Source organism: Marmota marmota, unplaced genomic scaffold (genome assembly GCF_001458135.2).
Source record: "Marmota marmota marmota unplaced genomic scaffold, marMar, whole genome shotgun sequence".
Taxonomy (NCBI): Eukaryota; Metazoa; Chordata; class Mammalia; order Rodentia; family Sciuridae; genus Marmota; species Marmota marmota.
Window position 1 is genome coordinate 7754911 of NW_026000240.1, and position 19706 is coordinate 7774616.

The 19706-nt window shown below is 43.6% G+C and overlaps 1 protein-coding gene across 2 annotated transcripts in view; it reads right to left on the reverse strand.

The window, feature by feature from the left end:
• Positions 1–939: 939 nt before the first annotated feature.
• The window catches only part of Wwtr1 (WW domain containing transcription regulator 1), a 120170-nt gene continuing 101403 nt past the window's right edge, over positions 940–19706 (reverse strand). The window contains exons 5-7 of one of the 2 annotated variants that reach the window (XM_048794112.1): positions 7486–7619; positions 6025–6137; positions 940–1921 (exon numbers count right to left, since the gene is read on the reverse strand). In XM_048794112.1, coding sequence (XP_048650069.1) covers positions 1737–1921; positions 6025–6137; positions 7486–7619 — 432 coding nt within the window. In that variant the 3' untranslated portion in view covers positions 940–1736. The remainder of the gene's footprint in view (positions 1922–6024; positions 6138–7485; positions 7620–19706) is intronic. The other variant, XM_048794114.1, reaches the window with a different exon arrangement.

The window sequence follows — 19706 nt, forward strand, 5'->3', positions numbered from 1 at the left end:
CCCACTGCTTAGTGCCCTGGGGACAGTGCCACAGGGCTGGCCCCCAACTCCCATAAAGTGCACCAAAGCCCTCTTTTCTTCTACCACAGTCTCCTGGCACAAAGTCTGTGGCAGAAGGCTGCTGCTCTGCTCCGTGGGGGCACCTCTCACACTTGCCTGTCCTACCTTCAGGGACTATGCCTTGTCTGTCTCTATGTCACACTAGTGTCCTTTCCACTACGTGCCATTCAATTTACCACTTCATCTCTGACCTTTTCACTTGCCTTCTTTCCAGCTAGATCAAGTATATTCTGTGCATCTCTATTCTGGTAGATCAAAAAGGATCTCATTTAAGATCCCCAACAAATAAGCCCCCATGGGAACTGAATGTTTCCTTTTAGAGACCTGAATTATTAATGTCTTTGAAAAAAGAGATTAAATTCATAGAGTATAAATAATGTCAGTTCAAAACATTAACAGTCGAGGACTTCATTGGCGAGGCAGGGGGCTTTGTGCCAGGTGAACATGCCACTCTCAGTCCTTGAAGGCTAATGAGGAGAGATTCTTGTTTCTATAAGAGGTATTGAGTATATAGCTCATGCCTTTTTAGATCAACTGTAGCAACAGAGTTAGGATAATATACGTAGGAACCAATTTTCCTGCATTCAGAAACATGTCTCCACTACACCCTTGGAGGGTGACTTTTTAAACGTCAGTCAGAGATCTGCTTCATCCTTCAGTTTCATAGATGTGATTATTTAAAACATTAGAAATTTTTAAAACAAAACTGACAAAGCTTCGCAATTTAAAAAGCAACAGCTCATTGCGTGTACTATTAGGTTGAATCTATGTTGTCCTGATGTTTCAGAATAGTTTCAAAAGACAAAAATACAGTTGCCACTGATTTATCAAAAACATCTAGTTGGTCTTTGTTGTCAGCTACAAAATTACAGTGTTTTATAAACTAAACATTGAATTCTGAGCTGCATTTTTTTTTAGAAATCTAAGTTGCAATATAAAAAAAGTTTTATTTAATAAATGCTCATTTTAGTCTGAAATTGATCTCTTTCACAGGTCTCTAGTATAAGCCTGTGGCTGATTCTGCTGTTACCCTCCTGCTGGGAAGGCCAGGTTGTACAGATACTATGCAGCAGAGGACCAAGGAGACACTCCAATAGAACTGTGTGTCCCTCTTTCAGAGGCTGTCAGAGCCAGCATGGATTCAAAACTAGGCTGCATTCCATAGAGCAGGATTTTGCTACCCAATACAACAATGTTGTAAAACTCATTGAGTAGGTTTAAAGCACTTGGTACTACTGTAATACACTCAGCTTTAGAGACGTAAATCAGGTCAAATTTTGTGCACATTTCCTGGACCAAGCTGCCCATCTGAATTCACTGGCTGTGATCAGCTTTCTATGGTTTATAATCAATTTATGTATAAATTTCAACTAATACACATAAAGCTTAGCCATGGGGCAGCAGAGAATGAAGAGAAGTAATTCTGCATAACCAATTCTATAGGCACAATTCTGCATCATCTGTCTCAGAAATGCAGGCTTGCAGAAAATAAAGATAGAACATTTATTCATGTTTAACTTAAGTCACTGTCAATCAAAACCAGGCATTGATGAAACTGGCCACATGGACAGGAAGGAAAAGGAGTCACAGAGGCAGAAAGCCGTGCACTGTCGCTTTCTCCAAGAGGCCTAGGAAATGTCAGGTTGCGCTGCACCCCAGTGACAAAATGGTAGCCATTACAGCCAGGTTAGAAAGGGCTCACTTTTGTTCAGAGCCGACTCTACGTCATTGAAGAGGGGGATCAGATCTTCAGACTCCAGCGTTCCTAGGTCAACGTTGGTTCCCGGAAGACAGTCAAGGAAATCAGGGAAGCGGGTCTGTTGCGGGTTGATGTTCATAGGTGTCTGACCTGTGGTTTCTCCTGTAACAGAATGAAAGGAAGCCATGGTAAGTTCTTCTTGCAAGGTCTTGCGAGAGGGACAGTTTAAATGTTAACACAACTGTTACCTTCATACTTTCAGACAGTACATTAATGAATTTCACTTGTAAGAGGTACAAAGGTGCTGGGGTCATCTGAAATGGGTAGCCGTGACCCAGAATGGAAATGTAAGAGCCTGGGATCTATGCCTTCCTGTGACAGAGACATGAAGGGTTGTTTCAAGAAACAGAGGCCCTGCCTGGGATGAATATCTTATCACACAGCTGTACTCCATGGTCTGACTGTGAGCTGCTTTCTACTCTCGCCATCCTTGCTGATGTTTGGGGACAGTGGTGTGAGGTTTCTTTTACTCGTGCCATGTTAGAAGACTGTCTTCATGAGGGTGTTGGGCACCATGTACACAGGGGATCTGCAGGTCCTCCGCCCCACACACCCCACGACAAGCCACCTCCTTTTATTTTGCTTAAACCACGATTTTTATTTTGCTTAAACCACGATTTCCTAAACCCAATAAATTATCTAATCCTATTTTGGCAGAATGTATCTCTGAATAAAACCAGAATACTTCAGAGCACCATTGAGAAAACGCCAGAACATTGAGTAGCTGGAACAGGACAGGAAGAATCTGTCCTTCACCTGTAAGACCACTGGAGGAAGTCTTCAGAGACCTGTCACCAGACTTTTAGCTGTGTGACCTTAGACATATTTGCTTGTCTAAATAAAATATGAAATGAATAAAATGCAAAATAGTGTCTGGCACACACCAAGGCTGTCCACATAAAAAACAGAAAATGTTTGTGGATCGTGCTAGGAGAAAGAAAAATCTAGGCATTCAACTATTGAACAACTAGTTGATTCAAACAGCCCCACATTTTCTGAAGGGATAAACTACCTCAAAGATTGAGAAGGGCTGCGGCTGCAGCTCAGCAGCAGAGCACTTGGCCAGCATGTGTGAGGCACTGAGTTTGATCCTTAGCATCATATAAAAATAAGTAAATAAAATAAAGGCATGATATCAATTTGTAACTACCAAAAAAAAAAAAAAACAACTGACTTGAGAGGCACTGATAACTGAGGCCAGCTTCCACCAGAACAACATTGGAAGGGAAGAAACTCGCTATGTTAGTTTTTGGTTTATACATGCAGTGGCCTTCCTAAAAAGTATACATACAGGTTGCATCATATTGATAAAAGTACAGAAATTTTATTTTATCCATATGTGTTTCCCAAGGAAGACTTACTGAGCGGTGAAGGAAGAAAACTTTTGGTGACAGTAAAGCACATGGCTTTTCTAGAAGTCACAAAATATCCATGACTCTTGGCTGATATTTTATAGTATTTTTTGAAGAGCAGTAATTTGAAAAATTAAATTATATGCAACAACATGACCTCAATAGAGTGCTTCAGATACTGAAAAACAACATTAAAAATAGAAAAGAAAGTCCAAAATAACTTTCTTCTACCATTACAGCATAACAGATGAAAAGGAGGTTTTAAAATTGATCTATCCCAAAAAGCTATTCAATCTTAAGGGCTAGATATCTTTTTTATCTTCATTTCCAGTGAGAATCATTGTTCCAACTTTCTAATACTTAAAACATATATTTTAGTCAAATGAAATCCCTGATTTAAGGACTCACTCCGATCCTTACTTCCCAGGATTGATGGGAAGCACAGGGAGTCAGGTCGAGCTTCTCCTCAGGGTTGACCATCTTCAACTGTCTGCCTGGATCAACTTGGAAATCTCCTAGTAATACTAGGGTCTTTGTAGTTTTGTCCACTTAAAAGGTGGATGACAGGGGCTGGGGTTGTGCTCAGTGACAGAGCGCTTACCTCGCACATGTGAGGCACTGGGTTCCATCCTCAGCACCACATAAAAATAAATAAACAAAATAAAGACATTGTGTCCATGTATAACTTTTATATATATAAGTTTTTTAAAAAGTAGATGAGATAAAAACCAGACAATTCTTGCAAGGGTGTGATTATTGTAGAAAGTTCTAGAAGGATGGATGCGAGCCCAGCTTTTGCTCATGCTGGTCCCTGTGCTCTGTCCTCACACCAAGCCCAGCTGTTGCTTGGTGTGCATGGTGAGGAGGGAATGCTCAGCTGGCCCATTTCCATCTGGCCTGTGGCCAACGTGTGCTCAGCAGGATTAACGGATGTCTTTTAGCCACACTTGAGGTCTGCCTTCCCTGGTTCTCCTCAGCTGCTTGCTATGTGGCAGCATGTCTCCCCTTGAGAGGGTTAATGCCCACTTCCTTTAAGACTTCACAGAGGTGGCCCTAAACTTAAGTCCCTTTCACAGCTTCTTATATAGAGGGGCAGATTTTTGTGCTAGGATTCGACCCGTGATATAAAGTGAGCACATTGCTCCCACTTCATGGGTGAGAATCTGAGGCCCACGGAGGTTAGGTGCCCACAGTAGCTACCAGAAAGTAGAGAAGCAAGGCTTCAACCCAGGTTGCCTGTCTGCAAAGACCATTTTCTTTTCAAGACACCATTTAATTCCACCTTATGGTTCATAACACTCCCCATCTTCTGACTTGAGGTCACAATTTTTAAAACATGGAAAAGAATCCTTTCTTTCTTTTCTTTTTTTAGATCTCCAGAGGCTTTTTCCTTATCTAACTTTTGATTTTTGCCCTTACTGGCTTCCTTGTGTTTAAAAGATGAAAGTAAACAGCTATTATATAAGAAGGAGCCCCTTAATCAGGCCGATCCAAGGAAGCAAAATAAACCTAACACCAAAAAGGAAAGAAGGATGAAAGGGGACGGGGAGAGAGAAAACAGCAGCAATGAATTGAAGAACAGTAAAATGATAGTTCAAACTATTCTGTTCAGCTCCTCAGGAGACCACTGTGCGGCCGTCGGACAGCAAGGCCGCAGGACCACCCAGCCCAGGAGTTGCTCCCTGCCACACCCCAGGACCTGGCTGGTCTGACTCTCAGGCCCCCCGACAACAGGGACCACGGCACAAAGGAGTCACCTAGGAGCAGGCACTCCAGACAAATGCTTGGGGAAGCAATTTTCAATTTTTGTCACACAACAATTAATTTTCTATCATCCATGACAATGGAGGAGAAACTTGCCTGGGTAACTCCAAAGAGTAGACACTTCAGCTGTCATTTGGTTCTGGTTCTAGACTATTTTCTGGGAGTTATGAGTTTCATAATTAAGTCTAGATTAAGCAAATAAGACTAAATTCAGATTTTGCAATTGGAGGGCTCCCTCCTAGAGAATGGGAGAAGTACTGTATTTCACAGCATTGACATATATTCTCCAGTATTCTGTGCATCCTAATCTTGCATAAAAAATAGTTTAGTAATAAATTAATTTTAAGTAACACCGGCACAATAAAAAAAAAGCTTCATATAAAGGTTGCACCCCACTTTTTTGCAAAACATACATACAAGAAGCATAAATTCTGCAACGATTATGTAGTGAAATGGGGTAGGAGGCATTCTCAAAGCCTGCCGAGCCCTGGCCTGAGGATGCACAGGCTGAGGACCAGGGAGAAGTCATTCTGGAGTTCTTCTTTTTAATTGCAAGAGAGGGAATCATCACCATCGTGGAACTCCGAGTCGACAGTGTAACATGCTCTGAGTGACTTACCTCTCTACATGCCTACTTCCAGTTGCTCCCCAAATGCAGCAAATAACATGGAAACATCTGTGATTGGCGGAACTGTAACTAGCAACATTTTCCAGGACAAAAAGTGGCCTGTCCATTATACTTTAAAACTACGGATAGTAGGAGCAACGGCAGAAGAGTGGTAAAGCAGACAGGTCTCTTAGTACAACTGTGAACAAGGGACTATGAGGAGCAGAGATGAGCTTTTACAAAACAGTAATTAAAATCCTGTGCCCATGTATGAAACTGTTTGGGAAGTTCTGGGAAAGAGGCTGGAGTTCATTAATAGTGAATTGATTAATTAATAGTGCCTGTGGGTTACGCAGCTTTTCAGGAGTCATTTTATGTTGTCATTGAGATTTTGTGTTTCTTGTTGGATTTTAGAGTTAAGGTGACAAAGGGACAAATTGAAAGTGAAAACACATTGTAAGCACTGACAGGCTGTGCCCCACCTGTGTCCATCTCGTCCACGTTGCTGAGAAAGTCCTCAGGGGTGGTGGGGACACTGTAGCACCCTAACCCCAGGCCGCTGTCGGTGCTCTGCTCCCTTGAGTGGTAGGGCCCCCTGCAGAGCAAATCAGGGAGAGACATCACTAACCCACTCAATGCACTGCACAGTCGCATCACAGCCCCAGAAACCGTGTGGCTCTGTCATTGGCTCAACTTTCCAGGTAGTGAAGGGAGAAGACAGCACCTCCCTTCACTCTGAAATATACATTCTGATGTTAATGTAATCAAATTGTAAGCAAGCAAAACTGGCCATTCACAATGAATGGCCCTTGATTTTCTTTCCATCTTCAAATAACCATTTGGATACTGTTCTACAGAGTATGATACCATTTATGTGGAATTTAAAAAAAAAAAAACAGAAAACAAAATTCAACACTGCTATGGATATACACACTAACAAAAGATATATACATGATGGGCATACGCCAGTTCCTGCATAGTGGCTACATGAGGAAGAGAAGAGAGAAAGAAACGAGAGTTCAGTATTGGAGGGATGGCTTCACATGGTAAGTGTAATACTTTATTTATAAAAATATAAGACTGGATGGAAATATGGCAAATCTGGGTAGTGGGTAAATTAGTAACTTCCTTGTTATTCTTTACACTTTTCTGTACTTTAAAATCAACAACTTAAAACACTCATACCTTCATTATTTCAGTTCATGTTTGTTTTCTTACCTGTCTTGTATTCTTTTGCCAGAAGCAAGGGCACTAGGACATGGGGAACAGAGAGTGGCCCCCATGTGCTTAAAAGGCCACAGGTGATGGCGACATCTGCACATGCAGACACCACTGCCTAAAGCATCTTTTCATTCTGCTCCTTTGTTTCGTTTGTTTTTTAAAGAAACATCATCTACTTTAATTAAGTTTTAATTATAAAATAATTTTAAACACACACAGAAGATGCAAAACGATTAGAGTGTCCGTGCACCCCCCACCCAACTTCTTCTATGACAGCATCCCACACAGCCACAGTGCAGTATAGAAGCCTGGGAACAGATGTTGTGGAATCCTACTAACTAAACTATAGCCTTATTTACATGTCACCATCAAAATATCATCTTTAATTATTTTGTTCTCAACTTGCCACATGATATGCTTTTATCCCCCACGTGGCCACCAAAAGCCATAAGATTCTTCCCAGTATAAACACTAGACAACACCATCCTATTTAAATGACAAATGCATTCCCAATTCTAACTGTGCACTAGGGGCTGACTATATAATTTTTAAAAGGCAGATGACTTCCTTGGCTTTTCTTTTTTCTACCAGTTCCTCCCACTTCCTGCTCTCACCCCAAACCTTAAGCTCCTTATCTTTTCCCAGTGTAAACCAAACCCCCTTTTAGTCTAGACTTCATAATAAATAGAGCAAAATTAAATGTCCCCCAAATGTTAACTTACCCATTGAGAAAAGGATCTGAGCTGTTATTAGTGATGGATCTCATGTCTGGGGTCATGGCAGGAGGGTTTGCAGCAGCCTGGACAGCGGCCATTGTCTCGGCTTCCATGGGGAGCTGTCTGCAGAGGGCAGCTTCCTGCAGAGGTACAAGGATTAGAGCAGAGTGTACTTGAGGGAGAAGCACTCACTAAATACAATGCACTTATATTAATTCCCAGTGAGTCTAAATCATCAGGAAGTCATGAGTGACATAAATCACCTTCCTACATTCACAAAGTTAAGGAGAAGTTCGGCTAACATTGGCCTCTGGACACTGACTTCTCCATGTACCACCCACAGGACTGTTTAAACACCAAATCACATCCAGGCTTCTCAGGCACTTTCTCAGAGACAAGGCTATTGCAGTCCCGATCTCAGAACAAATCTAAGCCAATCAATGCAATCGGATGACTCGGGACGAGTAGGTACATTCTAGTCCCTATTACTTACAGGCCAGCGAACCTGTATTACAGAATTCAGGATTTACATTAAATTACATCTGACAGTTTATGTCAATAATCAAGAAAACAGCTTAAAAAAAAACCATTTTTCTACTGCATTGTATTGTTGATGTGACTAACATGGCTGAGGTTGGGGACCACGCAGAGCCAAACAGAACCCCATCAACAATTAGGTATCTGGGGGCACATGGGTTTTACCAGCAAGATCATGCTGCTAGAATTATTTTTTTAATCCAGCACTGCTTTGCCAAGTAGAGTCAATACAAACAACTACGAATTTATTGACTACAATCACTTTCTCTAGGTAGTACCTCCTGGAGTTTGTCTGCTCTGACAAACATGAGCAGAAATTAAATTGCTTTCCAATGCACTGCTACTTCTGGAGAAGAAGGATTCTGTACAGTGTGCTGCTTGGAAACCAAGGAGAGGCTCCTCCCCAGACCACCATCTCCCACTCCAGGCTGAGGTCACTGAACCTCCCAGACCCCAAGCCATGGCTGCAGTGGTAAGCAGACTCAGGCCGTCTTGAGTTGCACATCTCATTAGCCCTCCCCAGACCTAACATGCCATGACTTCAGAGAGGAACTGCCGTCTAGACAAGTCCCAGTGAAGTCATCGAATATAAAAACTTTCGGTTACTAGAGTTCATTCTGTTGTTCGTGGGAGTCCTGGTAGCGTGACGGCTGCAAACTGTGACGCCTGCTGGGTAACTTAGCCTGACATCAACACCCTGACCAGAAAGGGCCCCCGGATCACTGCTGTTGGCCTGGATGGCAATTCGTCAGAATGCTTCACTCCCATACCTCATTCAGTGATCCATAGCAAGCACATAAGAAATAAAGGTATTTTAAAAAGATGATTTTTAATCCATCATCTAAATCTTGGAAGAAAGTTTTGAATAAATCTAGAAAAGCCAAACTATTTTCTGATGGTTGCTTTTACACAGTGGGCAGCATGCCTTAGAAATGTTCCCCCAACAAAGTTTTCCCCAAAGTCTTGTGTAGGACGGTGGCGGGGCTGCACCAGGTGCCAAGAGCCCGTGCCACCAGCCCACTCCTGCAGCTTGCATGCCCTGGCCCTAGTGCAAAAACATCTGGCCACTGACACAATTTCTAGTTCCTTATAAACTACAAATGCGAGAATCTTGTGGCTGATAACCTTCATTATATATATTAAAAAAGACTTTAACTAGAAGCTTCTATTCTTCAACCATAAATGAATAAATGTGGGAGTTTACCTCCAAACAAATACCGTTTTAAACATAAAAGTTGATGGGGTGACAGTATTTCCTTATATTTCACAGAATTTTATCACCATGTCTGAAAAATTCATAAAAAATCCAGGTTCAATTTGTAAAATCCAGAAGGATCTGAATTCAAATAAGAAGAATCATTTCTGAAACCTCAGCTACTTTAGATAAAAAAGAGAAGAAGACTGTATATGAATGGTCATCTGTAATGACATATAATATAGAAATAAAATTCAAATTATAAGAACAAATCTCAGAAACAAGATATAAAACATGTAGTTCTGAACTTCACTTTCATTTAGATTATTCCTGGAACATTCAAATACAGAGAATGTAAAATAATGATATATTGTTGCTAAACATATAAATAAAATTCAAAGGGACTATGTCACAGCCAAAGCTGCAAGGAAGACGTCTCACTGCACCAGTTCATGTCAGCCGCTGTTCTGAGTTCAGAAGAGCTGAAGTTCTGCTCCCCAGCATTGACGGTGCTGCTGTCTGCTGCAGAGACTTGACAAGTCACCCTAAGAGGAAATGCTACCTGCTGACCACAGGGGTTCACAGTCTCACCCTCCATACAGATGACTGACACACGGGAGAATACAAAAGGATGTTGCGTGGAACTAAAAAAAGTGACTTTGAGAAACAGGCCAGTCTAAGCTACAAGGCCATTGCTCACAACGCAGCACCTTCTCTGAGACTCTTCCAAGATCATCTTCAGGTCACAAGGCACTATGCACAGCAACCAAAGTGAAGGTCATACCCCCCACCCCCACCCTGCTTCAGATCCTACCTGGATGGGGACCGTAGCCCCCAGCCCTGCCCGCACCCCTCCTAGTCCCTCACAGCTCCCCCTGGCTCTGCACAGTCTCCTGGTCTCTGCTGTTCCTTCACTCCACACCATCTGTCCCTCTGCTTGGAGCCCACTCCTCAGATTTCCCCAAGGCTCATTATCTCACTCGCTGCTCATCTACAAACGTCACCCCCTCAGAGATGCTCCTCCCTAACCCTGTCCAACACAGCCTGCCTCTGTTAATTTGTCTCTTCCCCTGTATTTATTCTCTTCTCTCCACTTAGGCATTGGCTCTCTTTCATGCTGGAATGTGAGCTCATGCCAGCAAGGCCTCGTCTGTCTTGTCCACGTCTGTGCTGCTGCAACATGGCCATGCTGGGAACATAGTGTGTACTAAGGAAACACCCACTCGATGAATAAATGGACAGTTTCACTAGATCCAAGTGGAAAGATCTAAAGTCGCGATTAGTAATAAAAGGAAAAATAAACTGAGAGCATTTGCTCAACCTTCCACCACACAGATGAGTGACACAACAGCCTCTGTGTTCATCATAGCCAGGCGGGCGCCACACCGTCCACCCTAACTCTCTCCTGCTGCTCCCTCCCCAGCTCCTGACACGGGGCTATGCGGCCAGAGCAGTCCCCGGCAGGAAGTGGGCAGCCAATGCCTGGGTTCTGCCTGCCAAGCCACCTCCCAGCAAGCCTCTCACCCTCTGTGCTTCACAGTGGGAGCATGAGAGCTGCAGCCGGTGGGGGCTGCTGTGTGTGCAGTACAGGTGAGCAGCCGACCCCAGGCCTCACCAAGAGGAGGCTCCTCCGGCATCAGTCCTGCCTCATCTCTGCATTCCAACCTCAAAAGACAAAAGCAAAAACAAAAACAAACCATGTAAAAGGGACACTTTCTGTGTGTCACAGACCCACTTTGAGAGGTAGGATATTTCTTCTGGGTCAGCTTTCACTTCACCAGGGTTAAACCAAAGTGTGAAATTCATCGAAAGGCTAAGAAAACACTTTTGTTCAACAAGGAGAAGTTTATAACCTTTTATATAACACAAAAATCAGTAGGGCTGGGGATGTGGCTCAAACGGTAGCGCGCTCGCCTGGCATGCGTGCGGCCCGGGTTCGATCCTCAGCACCACATACAAACAAAGATGCTGTGTCCACCAATAACTAAAAAATAAATATTTGAAAAAAATTCTCTCTCTGTCTCTCTCTCTCTCTCTTAAAAAAAATCAGTTTTGAATATAAAGTGGTGAAAATTATATTTTATAATACTTCTATATTTAAAATTTTTAAAATTCTAGCCTTTTTGAATGAAAATATTTCCTGATTTCTGCTCATGAATTAAAAGAAAAAGTACAGTATAAAATCTAAGTATGAGCTGGACATGGTGGTGCATGCCTATGATCCCAGTGACTTGGGAAGCTGAAGCAGGAGGACTACAAGTTGAAGGTCATCTTGGGCAACTTAGTGAGACCCTGTCTCAAAATTAAAAGGTTGGGGGGGTGGTGCTAGGTAGAACACCATGGGTTCAGTCTCTAATAACACCTAGTGTGTGTGTGTGTGTCTCTCTCTCTCTCTCTCTCTCTCTCTCTCTCACACACACACACACACACACACACACACACACAATCAGTAACAACAACAACAACAAAAAAAAAATCCAAGGATAAAAATAAAAGGACAGACCTCATGAACATGACCCCAGCCAAACAGGGGCGAGCCTGGGGTTTTCTTTGTTAACTTTTAAACTAAACTTAGATATGAGGTTAAGGTCCAGGCCCAGCATGACTGGCCATCACGAGACACCCACTGCCCTGGCATGGGTAGCAATGAAAGGCAAGCATCAGGTTTTACCTAGACCAGGAAATGACAGTCCAAACTGATGGAGCTAAAACAAGCCGTGTGCTGGGAAGGGAGGGGACGGTGGCCGAGGCTGGTCCAGTATGTGGCCCTTGGATCCACTGGTCCAGCAGAGATGAGGAAAGCCAAGCTCCAGGCACCACCGCACCCCAGCGCCGTCTCTCATACCCACCTCTGACGGTGGCCTACCCACATGTCCCTCCAGTGTCCCCTCCATGTCCACCACCCTCCCCACTGCCATCCCCAAGAAGCCGTCCATTTCCAGGCTCACCAGTGCCTTGGGTCCCTCCCCCTAGAGCCTCAGAAGTCCAATCCACGTCCATGATGGCTTGCGTGCCACCACAACCCAGCAAGTAACCACTCCCTCCCAGCTCTGAACTCTTATACAAAGGTGTCCACTGGCCTCTAAGCTTCCACATGCCTCAGGCAGACTCCTCATATGGCTCAAGGTAGCTCTTCCTATTAATGTAGAACCTTTTCTTAATGTCATCACTACCCATCCAAGTTCAAGATCCAAGTCAACAATTTCTTCCTTAGACCCCACAGAAGTTTTTTTTTCTTTTTAATTTTTAGATGGACACGATACCTTTATTTATTTTTATGTGGTACTCAGGATCAAACCCAGGGCCTCACACGTGGGAGACACATGCTCCACCACTGAGCCCCAGCCCCAGCCCCAGCCCCAGCCCCTTAGCAATTCTTTTGTTTACACCTGTATTTGGTCTTTAAAACATACTCCTGAGACTATCAGGTGCGGGGAACCATGTCTCACAGCAGCAACTGACAAGGAAGGGCCTTCTCCTCGTGAACATTCCAGAGTGGGAGGCAGACCATCAGGAAGAATGAAGGCTAAGGGTCAAGCCTCCTGCATCCCAGCTCCTAGAATCACCAGGCTCCACACCCTTGCCTTCTCCAGCAGCAGCTCATCACTGCTTCTTTGTGTATCCCACCGGCCTCCCTTCCGCCAGTCAATTTCCATGCACAAAGCTGCATGTAGGTGTCTGTTCAACACTCACCAAAGTCCTCACAAAGGAGGACCAGAAAGAGTAACAAGGATAACTAGGAGTCAGGGTATCATGGGAATTATTTAACCAAAAGAGATCTGTCCATCAGCGTTTCCTCACAAAATATGTGATAAGAATTACTTAAAGGAGGAAAAGTTTATTTGGGGGCTCACAGTTTCAGAGGTCTCAGTCAATGAATGACCAATGCTATTGCTCTGGGCCCAAAACGAGGCAGAACATCATGGTGGACAGGCATGGTGGACAAAAGCTACTCAGCTCATGGCAGCCAGGAGGCAGAGAGAGAGAGAGCAAGGAACAAGGCACAAAGACAACCCCCAAGAACACATCAACAGAGACCTACTTCCTCCAGCCATACTCCATCTGCCTGCAGTTGCAACCCAGTAATCCAAATTACTAGTTCATCAGATGGATTAATCCACCAATTAGGTTAGAGCTCTCATTCCTGATCTCATCCTCCGATCTCCTGCATTAACACATGAGCTTTTGGGGGACACTTCATATGCAAACCATAATTCCATAATAGGAGAAGACTCAAGGGACACAGCCATGGCTCTCAAACTATTAAAGCACCGAGACATGAAAGAAGGAAGACACATGTTCTGTCCCAGATCTGAGGAGGACCGGATGAGAGCTTCCCAGGTAGTAGCTCAGTGAGGAGGTGGCTGATTCTCACTTCTCTGGGATATCAGCCACTGGGATTCTCAGCAGCAGTTAAGGGTTCAGTGCTATCGAGCATGTCTTAGGCTAGGCATAGAAGCACAGCCCGGAGGGAAAACTGTCTTTGGAATCAGAAAGATTGGCGTTCAAACCCCACTGCAGCTGTGCTTTGGCTGTGACAAATGCACTAAATCTTAACCTCTCTTGACAGGTCACTCATCAGACAAAGGATAAGTTAGTTCGTAAGAGCAATCTTATTGGGCTGTTATAAAGATCAGAAAGCATATTTATAAAGAACCTGGCCCCAGGTTCTCTTCGACAGAATGAGCTCCTGAAGGTATTGGGTGGTCAGGGAGGAGAGATGTCAGCTCCGACTAGCAGACTAGCGGCCTACTGTGCGGGGAACACTGTCCTTTGTTTTCACTTTACAGCTGAGGAAGCCAAGGCACAGAGATGAAGCCATTCTCCCCGTATAGCACGGCTGATAACTGGAGGCACCAGGATCTGAGTGCAGGCTGTGCAGCTATTCTGATGACCTCCACAGACAGCATGGCAGAGAAGAGAAAGCTGAGGACTGGGGTGGCAGACCTCAAATTTTGGGCCCTTTCACCTACTGGCTGTGAGACTTGGGCAAGTTACTTCATTTTTCTGAGCCTGTTTTCCCTGCTACAAAGTGGAAATACCAACCTCTCTACCTCAGACAGCTTAGAGTAGAAGTTAATGAATTGTCTGTTTCACAGTCCTCCTCCCTGAATTGGGAAACAGATTGAACTGGATGTATTCTACCGTTCTTTTCAACGTATGTGAGTAGTGCTAGTGTCCTGGGAATTCACAACACATCAAGAAAAAAGTTGCAAGTTCAAATTTAAAAGGCCAGTTTCAGAAAGATCTGGAAAGTTGCCCTCGGTAGTCCCATCCCAGATCTTTCCTTCCCCCAACAACTTTATATTTTTACTTATGTCAAAGTCAGGATTGAAAAGACTGTTGCAAAATAAGGGCCGAGAATCTGTGAGTCTGCGTCATCCATTCAGCTCCCTGAAACAAAAAAAAAATCACATGTGGGTTAAAGAAACACCCTGTCCTAGTGGCTGGAGGGCGTTGTGGTGTGCAAAGCAGCTGCAGGGGTGGAGCAAGGTGTCTCTGGAAGCAAACCCCAAGCTCCTTCAGCTCCCCACTGGCCTGCAGCTCGCCAGTGGGATCAATCACAGAGGTGGTGAGAGGGCAGAGAACGGTGGGGGGCGTCAGCCGGCTGGTCTGGCTGGGGGCAGCTCCCACCAGCCAGCTCTGCCCTCCCTGGAACAGCTTCAAAGGAAAGGGCAGCTGCCTCTGCTAAGGGTGCTCTGCTTGAGTTAAGTGTGGCCAGCTTTTCCCCAAGAATGGAAGACTGGATTGTTTTAATTATAGAGGGTGTGGGGAGTAGGAACAAATGAAAAGAAAAATAAATAAAGACAATATTTTTAAATCCTAATGTTAAAATAGTTATTCTGGTGCAGAGACATGGCTCTCTCAGCCAAAATCCTGGGGACTTCAGAGGCAGAATGCTGAATCACTTACCTTCTTTAGGAAAAAGAAAGAAATTCCTGCTGTAAATCTCTCCTTCACTGTGCCAAGTGGTTCTAGAAACTCACGGTCACACTTCCTGGAGCCTCAGCTGCCAGGCTGGTGCTGCACAAGGACAGGGCTGGGGCACAGATGCTGGGGCAGTCCGTGATCATCCTCCATGGCCTGCTAGTGGCTCTTTTGCCTCACAGTGTGTGCGACAATCTCATATTATCCCACTCTCTGTTTCTGTTGTCCCTTGGACTCGCACTAAGGAAAACATTATAATCTAGATACTCTTCTTTCATCATTAAAATACATAAGAAGCTGAATGGACTTTGATATTTCATCAGACTCCAGTGATCTGATTAATATCAGAAGTAATAAGCTGCTTTTTCTTCACACAAAATGAGCCTCTACTTTAAAATGATGTTCAATTTAAAACATTTTTCCAAGAGGGTCCTTTTCTTTCATTATTTTTTTTATTTTAACTGCTAAAAATGTATCTATTTATCATATACAACATGCTGGTGTGAATAAAAGGAGTTGTTTAAAACAAGACTTGAACTGGTATTATTCCCCGAGAGCGGAGCGGCAGGCCATTTTAGAAAATGGTCACTTCTGGGACTTGTAAGTTAATGTGACAATTGACATGGGGTTGAAGAGCAGCTCCAAGAAGATGGGGCAGGCCTGCTCACTGCCACACACCCAGTGCCCAGGACATCTGCTGAACACAAAAATGGACCAGGGAATTTAAACAGCCAAGCCACTACAGAGGGACCGAGGGGTTTCCTAGATGGTGACCATGTGACCCTGGATATCCCAGGCAACTCTAAAACCTAACTCTGTTACAAGGTTTCCTCAAAGTTGGGTCCCAAGTTCCAAAAGGCGAGACAATGAAATAGCTGCATTCACACTACCCGATCTGCTAGGCCGTGACACTTCTCAACCTCTCTAATGGCTTCTCTCCTCAAGATGGAAAACAGATCCTTCCCCTGACCAGGGCTGCTCCCAGCCGGGTGTGACAGCTGGCCAGCTGCTAGTGGTTGTCAGGTCCAACAGGAGTCTGCCAAGAGATTCCTGGGCCTCCCTCCTTCCTCGTCCCTGTTGCCCTAACCACCAGAGGCCAGTCTTAGTCAGCATTTCTGTTTGACAAGCTGCATTCTCTTGTCCCCCAAGTCCCAATTTAGGAAAGAAAGGAGTAAAATGGTGTAGAATTTACTTGAGAATAAAAATTGTTTCTCAACAGTGCGGCCCATGAACAGGGGTAGGGGGAGGCCAGCCTGAGGAAGTCCAGGCCCTGAGAGCCAACAGGAAGTCCACAAGGTTAGACGCTCCAGCTCTGCCCCTACAGTTTATATTTAAGTGAATAAAACACACAAGAAGAAACATCCTTCTCAAATAAAGCCATGCATGTGTTTTCATGTGAAGAAACTTATTTTAAATAAAACCTGAGAAGTCTGTTTCTCAATTTTCTGGCTAAAATTTTCCATTTCATCTGATAAAGTTGCTTTTAGGATACTGAAAAAATACTGTGCAGAACTTTAAGTTGCAATAATAGAACATTCTAGTCACTGGGGCATGTGTGGCTCATGGGGTTGAAAAACTTGGGTGCAGCCTGCTGCAGAAAGGATTCCAGACACGAAGGATGGGGAGACGGTGATGGCACAACTCACTCAGCAAACACAGAACAGCTGACTTTCTTAAAGATTAAGAAACAAGAGGCAACAAAACAGTGTCAAAGTAAGCTACCAATTTTCTTTTAAGACACAAAGGACCCAAAGAAATGTACAAAAGAACTAGAAAGAAACCACCAACATCTTTACAGCCATTCTCTAGAGTATGGGTGATTATAATACTTTTGGTTTTAAGTACTTTGTACCTTTTGCACAATATATGTGTTTGGTCTTTTTTTATGATAATTTTATTTCTTCTTATTATTTATATACAGTGAAATTCACTCTTTGTTCTGTACCATTCTGAATTAAGAGCAAGCACAGAGTTATGAAATAGCTACTAAAACCAAGGTACAGAACTATGTCAGCACCAGTCAAGTCCCTGGAGCTGCCCCTGTGTGGTCAGCCCCTCCTCCACGCCCAGCCCTGGACCCGCTCATCTATTCTGTGTCCCTACAATTTTGTCTTTTCCAGAATGTCACATGAACATAAACAGAATCATACAAGGAGTTTTGTTTTTGGGGGATCTGTTTTCTTTAACTTTGCAAAAATACTGTGTTTTATCTTAATCAAAAGAGTAATTCTGTAAATTATATGTGTATATGTATGTGTGTGTGTGTGTGTGTGTGTATATATATATGTGTGTGTGTGTGTGTGTGTGTGTATATATATATATATTTGGTACCAGGGATTGAACTCAGGGACACTCAACCACTGAGCCACATCTCCAGCCCTATTTCATTTAGAGACAAAATCTCACTGAGTTGCTTAGCTCCTCTCTTTTGCTGAGGCTGGCTTTGAACTAGTGATCTCCCTTCCTCAGCCTCCTGAGCTGCTGGGATTACAGGTGTGCCACAACACCCGGCATTGTAAATTATAATTTTAAAAATTAAAAAAATTCTAGTTCAAAATCCTCTAAAAACAAAATTCTAATTTCTTTCTTAAAAAAAAAAAAAGAAGAAGAAGATAAAATAAAACCTTCAACTAATAATTGTTTTCTTTTAGTGGGCACAATAGTAATGTAATCCCAGCAATTTGGGAGGCCAAGGTAGGAGGATCACAAGTTAGAGGTCAGCCTGAGCAATTCAATAAGACACATTCTTAAAATTAAAAAATAAAAAGGCTAGAGATGTAGCTCAGTGGTAGAACTCCCCTGGGTTCAATCTCTAGTAGCCCACCCCACCCCCCAAAAAAAAAATTGCTTTCTTTTCTCAGGTTGTCATTTTGGGGATGATTCTGAAGCTACCTTGTAGCCTTTGGAAAATATGGTCAAAATAAAACTATGCCAGGAATGAAGATAAAAGAAAAGTAAACCTTGTACTAAAAATTGCTTTCTTTTGCTAGGCGTGATGGTAAATGCCTATAATCCTGGCTGCTCAGAAGGCTGAGGCAGGAGGATGGCAAGTTCTAGAAAGTCAGCCTCAGCAACTTAGTGAGACCCTGTCCTGGAATAAAATTAAAAGGGCTGGTGATGCAGCTCAGTGGTAGAACACTTGCCTAGCATGTGTGAGGTCCTGGATCAAATCTCCCCAGATAGACAGTTTGGAAGGATAAGTAGATAGATAAATAGATAGAACTCTATCACAGACATGGAGAATGGCTTTCATGAAAATTCATTCTCTATAATGCCTGTGATAGATTCCTGGTGAAAGTAGGGAGAGATCCAGTTTTGTAATAAAGCCTCTGAGCAGAACACCTGACAGGACCTCCCAGAGCTCCATGGTGCTTTCCATCTGAAGTTCCTGTCACATCCTGAGATAATTCATCAATTATCAGATATAAGCAGTTCAATTCTGGTGATATAGCAGCCATTGCTGAATCATAGTGACTGCAATCATAGTGAAGGATTTCTCCTAGTTAAGTTTGCTAATCAGTAGAAATACCAAACCTCACTGGCACTTTGATCCATTTATTCTGTAGTTGTTTAACTGCCTGTTAGTCTGAGGGTCACTGGAAAGAGATGAAGAAACAACTTTTGTCACTTTCACAGAAGTCTGGTGTGTGTGTGGTCTCATCCCCAATAATTTGAAAGTAAATATGGCAACCACTGGGCCCTCATGAAGGAGGAAATGGTGTTAATTTACTTTTCTGGCCACAACTTAAATTCGGTCTAATTAGTTTGCCTCCCATGTCCCGCTATCTTTCTATTACTTTCTACAATATAAAATTGGATAAGTGAATAGATGAATGAGGAGACGAAGGAACAAACGAAAAAAAAAATGAGCTTCTACCCTTAAATAATGGTGCTTCACTTAAATTTGTTATCAACTGGTCCTTGAACCCATTTTGTTAATCCTGTGCTAACCCATTTTGTTAAAATCCTGGCACTAAGAATCTAGTGCGAGCAAACTCACACATGACTCCTTGGTATCGTGAAGTATGAGTCAGATGGTGCACAGCACCAAGGAGATGTTTTCCCTAGTGGAGCATCATCTAACGCCACATGCTGAGGAACAGAGACGGAGGAGGAGGAGGAGGAGCAGGAAGAGGAGGAGGAGGAGGAGGAGAAAGATCAGGAGGAGCAGCAATAGAAGGAGGAGGAGCAGGAGGAGGAGGAAGAAGAGGAGGAGCAGGAAGAGCAGGAGGAGGAGGAGGACGGGGTAGGAGGAAGAGCAGGAGGACGGGAGGGGGTAGGAGGAGGAGCAGGAGGAGGATAAATAAGTGGGTAGATGATAGGCCGGTGAGTGAGCTGGTGGGTGCGTGGTTAGGTAGATGGGCGGATGGACGGATGGTTGAAATGCATCCATGGGGATGGCATCCATCAGAAGCAACCAACAGTAAACATGACCCTCTGTTTGACTTTTCCTAGTGACCTGAGTAACAACAGCATCGGCATGCTGACCAATTACACCTTCAGTAACATGTCTCACCTCTCTACTCACTCGTAGAGTGGTCGGCGTCTCTCAAGGCACACAGGGGAT